The 8,792-nt window shown below is 42.1% G+C and overlaps 1 protein-coding gene across 1 annotated transcript; it reads left to right on the forward strand.

Annotated features, from left to right (window-relative positions):
* Positions 1 to 1,212: 1,212 nt before the first annotated feature.
* LOC142559931 (mutS protein homolog 5-like) lies at positions 1,213 to 5,093 on the forward strand. Its single transcript, XM_075671628.1, has 4 exons — positions 1,213 to 1,380; positions 2,601 to 2,738; positions 3,904 to 3,977; positions 4,070 to 5,093. The coding sequence occupies exons 1-4, from the start codon at positions 1,213 to 1,215 to the stop codon at positions 4,164 to 4,166; spliced, it is 477 nt and encodes a 158-aa protein (XP_075527743.1). The 3' UTR covers positions 4,167 to 5,093.
* Positions 5,094 to 8,792: the final 3,699 nt, after the last annotated feature.

Raw genomic sequence — 8,792 nt, forward strand, 5'->3', positions numbered from 1 at the left:
TACCTGGCCATAGAGGCATCAAGGGGAATACTAGCTGACGAAATGGCTACATCAATCACCTCGCAAGCTATTATTCCTACGGCTGCTGTCCCTGTCACAGATCTGAAGCCTCTCTTACGGAAGAATCTGCGAAGCCATTGGCAACGCTTGTGGGACATAGAAGCTACGAATAAGCTTCACTTGATTAAGCCAAAGTTAGGTTTCTGGCCCCTGAAAACGAAAACACGACAAACTGATGTCCTCTTCTGTCGACTCAGGATAGGACACACCTATGACACCCACAATTTTTTACTGACCGGAAATGAACCTCCAACGTGTGGTAGATGTGGTGAGAGGCTGACCGTTCTCCACGTCCTCCTCGAGTGTCAGGAAGCCGAAGCTGAGAGAGAGAGAGATTTTCCCCTTGTATATCGCCAGCACACCCCTCTCCATCCAACAATGTTTCTTGGTGAAGAACCGTTCTTTGACACCAAAGCAGTTCTAAATTTCTTGAACGATGTCGACTTGCAAGTTTTTAGCTACAGAAATTCATAGCACATCCTCTTTCTAGAGGATGCCGCTGTGACGGTAGTCTAGCATAGCACATGCCTACAGGCCCTTGCATCCCAAGGACTCTGTTAAGGCAGTAGTGCTTATTGGAAAAAGTATATCTGTGAGATATATCACTAAATCATCATTATTTCACAATGTGTATTTCGTGTCCATTGTACAGCCCATTAACCATCGGCATAGTCTTATCTTGTATAGGTTTTATGCACTTTAGAGCGACTGTTTTTAGGCCCCTTTACAGCCACCGTAACGTCTGCCCTTCGTTATTCATACCTCCATTGCGAACGCATTACCACCAGCCTGGCGCTCTTTGGCCACATTTGGCCCTTGCACCACAAAACACCACATTCATCATCATATTGTAATACTAAATCTCTAGATTCCTGTGCAGATATTTCAGATCAACAAGCTGCGTAGAAACTGCATAGGTGAAGTTTGCCAATGATATTTCTCAGTAGGTCGTTTTCATTGATTCATCAAATTGTGATTCATGATTGTGATTCATGATTCATTCATTTGGGAATGTTCACTTTTTTTAAACTGTGATGTCCATTCAGTTACGCTGCACCGAGTGGACGTCCATTGAAAGAAGGTGTTAGACGTCTCATGTGCCTCATGTCCTGTTTCTGGGGATGGCTTGATCAGCATAGATGTGTAGCTAAAATGCATTGTTACACACCCTCATCATTGCAGGCCAATGGCATTGGACTTCTGGTTGGCACGATCCAAGCCTTCATTAACGACCCGCCCACTTGTCCCCACACCCTGCTGGCCACCCACTTTCACACACTACACAACCACCTTCCAGCCACACCACACATCATGTATCTGGTGAGTTTGTCATGTCTTACAGTGGGAGTAAGTGCTTGCACCATTACGTGGAAATTGGTGCATTTGCAACACCAATGCCTTGTCGAAGGTTAAACTAATTTGTTTGGCTATCAATCTGCAAAATTTCAGGGACCCAAGTGTGGCAAACACTGGCCACACAGTAACAGAAGTTCTTGTAGGAAAAATAAGAAGTGCTTAAAACACACTAAGTGGCACAGGAAGATCAAAATTATCACAAGCAATAATTGTTTTACATGTAAGGCACTAGGTATATAACAGTTAACAACACGAGGGCGCACACGATGTGCGTATGTCTGCATACTTGTGTGCCTCTGTACATGCATTTGTATACACTATTCAGTTTACCCTTCGTATAAAACCCTTACGGAAGTTGCACATATGTGTTTCCATAGTGCGTTCATTTTACTTCGGACTCATTTTTTTCCACACCAAATACAGTATGCTTCTTGTTGATAATGGTGCTGCACCATCGTTGCAACTACTGCTGTCTGAACTTGGGTGGATGTTAAAAGAAGAGTTGACAATAATTTGGATTTAACGTTTGTTCTAGGAAGCATCCTGATATTTCTTTCTTGCTCGTTGTACCTTCGCTTTCATGTGTTCGAAAAATACTTCCATATGTTTGCTTGCCCTTGCCTGGTCTTTTGTGTGTAGACATTTCTGACTTCCAGAAATTGCTTGTTTATGCACAATGATAGTGGACCATGCTCGTATACAACCGCAAAGCTGTTTGTGATGCAGTCACCACCAGGTGTATGCAAGGAAAAATTGTAATCCACGCAATATATAACAGCATGAAACTACAAAGGAAACCTTATATGGGCTTCTTATAAAGAAATCGTCATAGTCAAACAAAAATTTGTCTAGCTCTCTTGATCAAACTTGGAACCAGCGCCTTTCCGACGTGATCGCTCTACCATATGAGATAGCCAGAAGGCTAGCAGAGCACGGAGCAAGGCCGAATTACTCGGTAGCTTGACGCAGAGGGACACTGAATATGGTGCATTATTTCCATGGAAGCAGAACTGATTCTCCAGCTATGAAGCTTTATTTCTGAGGAATCCGTATTGGGTTTCCTTTGTAGTTTCGTGCTGAAGTTGGGCGGATGATAATTTTTTCCTTTTGTGAACCTTCCTCCACCTTGTGGGCTTCTGTAGAACTGATCTTCCACAGCCAGATGTACCTCACAATCTGTGCAGACCTTTGAAAGCATTCGCCACGAAGGTGAACTGGTGTACTTGTATCAGCTCAAGGAAGGCCGTGCTAGCAGCAGCTATGCCAGCTTGGTCGGCCAAGCAGCTGGCCTCTCAAATGACATTGTTCGACGACAGCAGCAGGTGAGGAGCAACCTTGCGTTTCGATATGTCCTTGTTTCAGTTTGTATGAACATAGCTTGGTATAGATGAAGGGTTACTCAAGGTAAAATCTACAAGTAGGGTTACCACCTGGCCGGATTTTCTCTTACGGCGCTGGCTGCCAGTATACTGCCCCCTTACTGGCACATTATAAGCTGCATCGCAAGCAAACTGAATCATCACAAGTAGACGACTGAATCGTCACGAGCAGATTCATTCCAAGTTTTTTAAAGGTGTACTGACAGGAAATTTTTGTCTTGTTTTTATTGCTTTATTGCATAGCTGTCAACGCGGTAATGATGCTGTGAAGCCTCAATTTCCTGAGAGTGCAACAAATATTCACATCACCTTTTAATGCAAACATTTCAAAACATGCACGAGCAGCAGCACAGCTTAGGATATGAAAATGGAGACTCATCACATTGTTGAAACTTGTTGCAGCGGTCTCGTGATAGCAATACCATTGGTGCATACATCCACACTATGGGTGTGCTGCGAAAAGCTGAGTCCATTCAGCAATCTACAAGACATGAGGGTATAGCGTGTCCCCCGTGCGTTTTCAAATGACAGCGCTCAGCAGTGCGGTCATTATATAGCCTTCAAACGCCACATCAGGCAGACTGGCGGGTTCTTGAGCTGTTTGTGATACCACATGACCGCCACCTTCATTTTTGATGCCATGGTGAGTCTCCTTTTCGACATCCTGAGTCGCACTTCACTCTGTGCACATATGGAATATTTTTTTTGCATGGATGTCTGGCCAGTGCAATGTATCAGCCATTTTTACCCATCATTGAGAAGGGAATGTTGCAGCTAGTGTGCTTTTATTTCCAGTTAGGTGTTCCCGTTAAAAGGTTCATACTGTACACTCAGGATGGGCATGTTCATTTGCAGTGTCATTGTGGTAATACTGCTTGGCTGATTGGTGCACATCAAAGTAAGAAATAAAAAAAAAAGATGTCTGAACTTAATGAAATGGAACTCAACGAATTATTGTCCCACAAAGGTTGCCTCAGAAGCTCTGGAAGTGAGCAGGCATATCTTATGCACCGAAATTTGTTTTTTTCTACTGCCATGCCAGTAACATTGAACAAAAATATATGGCTTCTTGATCAGGAATACCCAGATTTCTTCCGTTTCCCCGCAGATCATGCAGGCATTCAGTTCAAAGAGAAAGTTGCTACCCCAGCTGATGAATCGGAAGGAGCCTGTGTGGAACAAGTTGGTGAAACATCATCAGTTTTGTGTTGCATCTTTGTAGTGAAAACGGCTCACTGCAACCTGTGCCTGTCTCTATCTCATCTTATATGCAGGGCATTGCCTTTGGTCCAGATGCTCTTGGATGCTGACCTCTCTACTCAAGAAGGCGCTGAAGAGCTCCTCAAAAATATGGCCACAGCTCTCAACTAGTTCAATGAGACCTGCATATCCTTCGGAAGTATGTAGCCATGGCCTTTGACAAGATGCGGAGTCACATCATGTTAGTTATTGTTGGCAACCGCATGAAGGATGTTTTCGTGCTTGCAGTATGCTCGTGAAAAAGGATTAGAGGGTGTTTTCGAACATGACATGGGGAACTGCTTCACTTTCTCTTTTCTCTTTTAATACCCATTGGACAATAATCCTTCAATGTATTGGGACAGCAGTGTTTGGGCCATTTGCATGTGCTTTGTGACACATTTACAAGTGGTCCTTACCTATTTTTGCCCCTACATGATGTCACAAGAAATGCGCACTATATAATCAGTATGTGTTTTTTTTTTTTTTCCAGCCAACAAATCTCACTCAATAAAGTCTGCTGCACAGTAAACAGTGCTGGCATAGTATCTAATATATTAATTGCTTTGTACATGATAAATGAAGTCTCAACAAGATTGTGTGCTTTCTTTAAGGGCAGTGTTGAGGTTTCTCATTTAACTGGAAAGTACTGATAGCCTCACCTAAGCTAATAGTAGATTTCTTTTATGGAATGCGAATACATCGAAGTCGCATCATACGTGAAGATACCTTTGTTATGTCTGATGTTCTTTATAAGCAGATATGCCAGTGTCTGCAAAAACAAAATCGCAGTCAAGTCCGTGTGTAAGAAACGCAACTGGAGTGCCTCCGATGTGCCAGCAAGGGGCCTTCTGTGGATTTTGGTGGCTCGTTGACATCATGCCATGTGGATTCAAGGCACGAGAACAGCAATAAATTATGTACACGTGCTCTGCACTTCCACAAATACATAATCATGTGATCAGTGTTATCACGCGGGATTGGCACATTGTCTTGCCAACTGCATGCAGTCCAACCAAGCCAAGCAGCTGGCCAAAACCTGCACTCTGCCGACAGACCTTTCCGTGCTTTAGGACACAGAGGGATTCATACTCTGCTGCTACGGCTGTCAGTCTACCCTGTGTATCTGATCCCATGCTCGATTGTCAATAAGGCCTACAAGTATGAACATATTGGCGGCGAGCTTCCTGCGATGGCTTGTGCCGTTCTGCTGGCTGTAGTGCTTGGGCCGCTAGGCTTAATCAGCGCCGTTTTGTTGGCAACCACAGTTGTGGTTTTGTGCCAGTCAAAATGCCAGCAACTTTCTTTTCATGGCCACCATGTTTGTGGCAAAGAAAACATTGCCCAAAGGACTGTGCAGTGTCTGAAATTTCAGTTATTGCCATTATACAGCGTGACCATCTTCAAGTTTTCTGGTATTTTTATAGGTCACCCGTTTCAAAGTAACAATTTCAGTCGTTGAGCTGGATTATTGAGAGAAGTGGACATCACTTGCACGAGAAATTGAAACACATATTTTACCAAATATAACAAATATTCACTAATTAACTTCCTAATGAATTACTATCCAGTACATATTGCAATTTACAAATTGTAGTTGGCTAGCTTGCAAGGCATATCCACTTGGAATAAATTTCCAGAATGATGCCAATCAGGAGATATGCGCCATCAAACTTGCCATAAAAGTGCACTGTTGTTACACTTACTTTTTTAAAACACCCTTTTATGTATTGAAGCGCAAAAGTAACTAAAATGCCCATGTATTTTGTCCCACACTTTCGGAAATTATATCTCGAAATTCGTGTCATACTGGAGATTCATTTTAGGTGGATACGTTTTACAAACTGACTTGCTACAGTTCGTAAATTGCAATATGTGCCGTAAAGAAATTAAGGAGTTAATTAGTGAATGTTTGTAAATTAGTTGAATATGCATTTCAATTTCTTGTGCTAGTAATGTCCACCCCTTTTAATAATTCAGTCAAGGACAAGAATGATGCTATCTGCCACAGGCAATTTTTTTTTAATTCCAAAAAGTTTAAAAATTATCTCCCTCTACATTGGTACTAGGGGTAAGTGGTGGTGCTGCAGGAATTGCGCAGATCCGGAAGATCAGGTGTATGAAAAATCTATCGGCTACTGTATTTGACATTTTTGCAGCCAGAACATACATCTTGAGGCACGTGCAAACAAAAATTTGCTTCACTGTAATCAATGCCGTGTCAGATGCATCTTCAATTTCGTTATAGCAGTAAAATACTCCACTGAAATAAGGCATGGTCAATCAAATTTCCTTTTTTACTTAGTTATGGCCAATAATACATCAGATCTGTGTTCGTTTAATTGAGGTTCAACTATCAGTTTTGCTCACAGGGGCTTGGTAAGCCAGAAAGAATACAAGATACGTACTGGTGGCGACGTCAATTTGGAATCCTACCATCACCTGCCTGAGAAAGCAATATTTTGGCAGCATTGTGCAACACCAATTAACAGCTTGCTGATTTAAAAAAAAAAGGGGGGGGGGGGGATTTACATTGCATTTGAAAGCAAACCAAAACATAACCTGGCAACATTTGTGCATTTTTCATGCACAGAAAGGGCCCAGAGTCGTGAAAATACTGTGAAATCTATCATGTAACATTGACATCATCAAGTATTGCAATTCGGCCTCAAAACTCAGCGGAAATTCGGCTTGTGTTTCTTTCCCTTCCATAATTAACCTCCTTCTAATAAAGAAAAGCATAAATGAGTTGAAAAAAAGAGCTTAATTTGGATCAAATTGGTTTTGACTTTAACACGCTGCAGCATTGAGTTGCACAATTCTTCAAAGCAGAAAATACCAGCATACCATTGAGATACAAAAATACCGTTACACAGATCCTGCACAATATGGTAATCTATGTTAATGTAATGTATTCAGCTGCATATGATTGAATTGGATGTTCTAATTTTTTATGTCCTTCACTTGTGTATTGCCTGTTTTTTTACTCATGTCAACAACAGTTATGTGTTCTTGTAGTAATTTGCGAGTGCTCAAACACCACGACACCACGCCAAACATATTTTGAACGATGCTTGAAATGTGAGAACTCCAAATGTTGATGTGTGAGTGACAACACTTGAAGACATATTTGTTTGTATGTTCTTGGCAGCATCATGTTTTCACTCTACTGTCGTTTTGACAGTGGTCAGAGCACACTGCCATTCTCGTTTTGCTTTCAGCTTCTGTTTTCTCTATTTGTTTTCCCTTGCAGTGTGACAACATTTAGCAGCAGCACGACGATGCCTCTGTGATTGAACTTCTCCCATAGTTTGGGCTCGCTTGAGGCCACAGAACCAGAGTAATGCATGCCCTCAGTGCCCAGTAAATCAGTAGTAGAATGCCTAACGCCATCTGGACTACTGTGCACAACACAGAGAGAATGAAGAAGAACCTGTATACACGCTGTGGTGCTGAAAGACATGGAGGCTACCCGGGTGAATAATTACATAACAAAACCTGCGCAGCATTCCTTGATATAGCTTTCAGTATATGTATTAGTGATTGCAGCATACTAGATAGAGGGGAGCAGCACTGGGGTTTACACCTTGCAGCTATGTATTCAACTACTACATTGTGTTGGGTGTTCTCGTTGGTGGGAACAAAAAAGAAAGCCATCCCGTATGCTTTGATGACAGTGATATATATCACTACCAAAGCCTTCACAACTGTTGCTAAAGACAACACAGTCATTGCGCTAATACATGGTCCGATCGTAAAAAGCATCACCAGATATTGGTACCAGTGCTGCTTCTTGTCTACATTTCCTGTAGTCTGTAAACAGTTATGTTAATATGGAGGTGCTATGAGGCTAAAAACCGATAGGAAAATATCATACTAGTCCTAAAGCTAACTGCTGTAAATAATGGACATTTTAATATGTGATTAGCTGTTTGTGCCTTTCGTTTCTTGATATTTTCTAATTGTCTGTCACAAACATATTTATTTCAAGTGTCTCTGCAGTAAAAGTTTAGCATTCAGAGTTGCCCGTTATGGTTGCTTAGTGGTTATGGGGTTGGGTTGCTAAGCACGAGGTTGCGGGATCTAATCCCGGCCACGGCGGCCCCATTTCGATTGGGCTGAAATGCGAAAACACCCGTGCACTTAGATTTAGGTGCACGTTAAAGAATACCAGGGGGTCCAAATTTCTGTAGTCCCTCACTACAGCGTGCCTCATAATCAGTTCGTGGGGTCGGCGTGTAAAACCCCATGATTTAATTTTTTTAATTCAGAGCTTGTAGGTTATGCAACTCTGCATGTTTTTTGTGCTGTAGCCATCACTGTGCCTGGGCTGAGCTGTCTTCTACTCCAGCAAGCTATCTGGGTTTGCTGAAGTGTCATTTCGCATATTCAATGTTCATCTTTGCCTTGGCCTGCTTAATCACCAACTTTATTACTTGGTCAGTACTGATCATGCAATAAATAATAGCTTCGTTGTTCAGCCCAACACTCACCAAAAATTAGTTTTTCCTGTATTACTCACTCTGCTCACTCATCCCAGCCTGTGTGCAGCTTGGAGAATCTGCACATTGCTTTGTTGTAAAGAAAAGAAAAAAAAAATGGAACCAAAGTGAGTTGCCACAGAAGCCACGGCCACTGAGTGGCCATAGGAACAGTGAAATTTAGTAGTCACAAATATGTTTACAAATATATAGCATTGAATGTGTAGGGTGTGGTCACCAATCTCAATAGTTTGAACCACTAGCCCGGTCGCAGCAT

This window comes from Dermacentor variabilis, chromosome 10, assembly GCF_050947875.1.
Source record: "Dermacentor variabilis isolate Ectoservices chromosome 10, ASM5094787v1, whole genome shotgun sequence".
In the NCBI taxonomy this organism is placed as follows: Eukaryota; Metazoa; Arthropoda; class Arachnida; order Ixodida; family Ixodidae; genus Dermacentor; species Dermacentor variabilis.

Coding starts and splice junctions, on each gene's coding strand:
- LOC142559931 (XM_075671628.1), top strand. CDS start 1,213: ATGCATTGTTACACACCCTCATCATTGCAGGCCAATGGCATTGGACTT. Junction 1,381..2,600: donor CACCACACATCATGTATCTG/GTGAGTTTGTCA, acceptor CAATCTGTGCAG/ACCTTTGAAAGCATTCGCCA. Junction 2,739..3,903: donor TTGTTCGACGACAGCAGCAG/GTGAGGAGCAAC, acceptor GTTTCCCCGCAG/ATCATGCAGGCATTCAGTTC.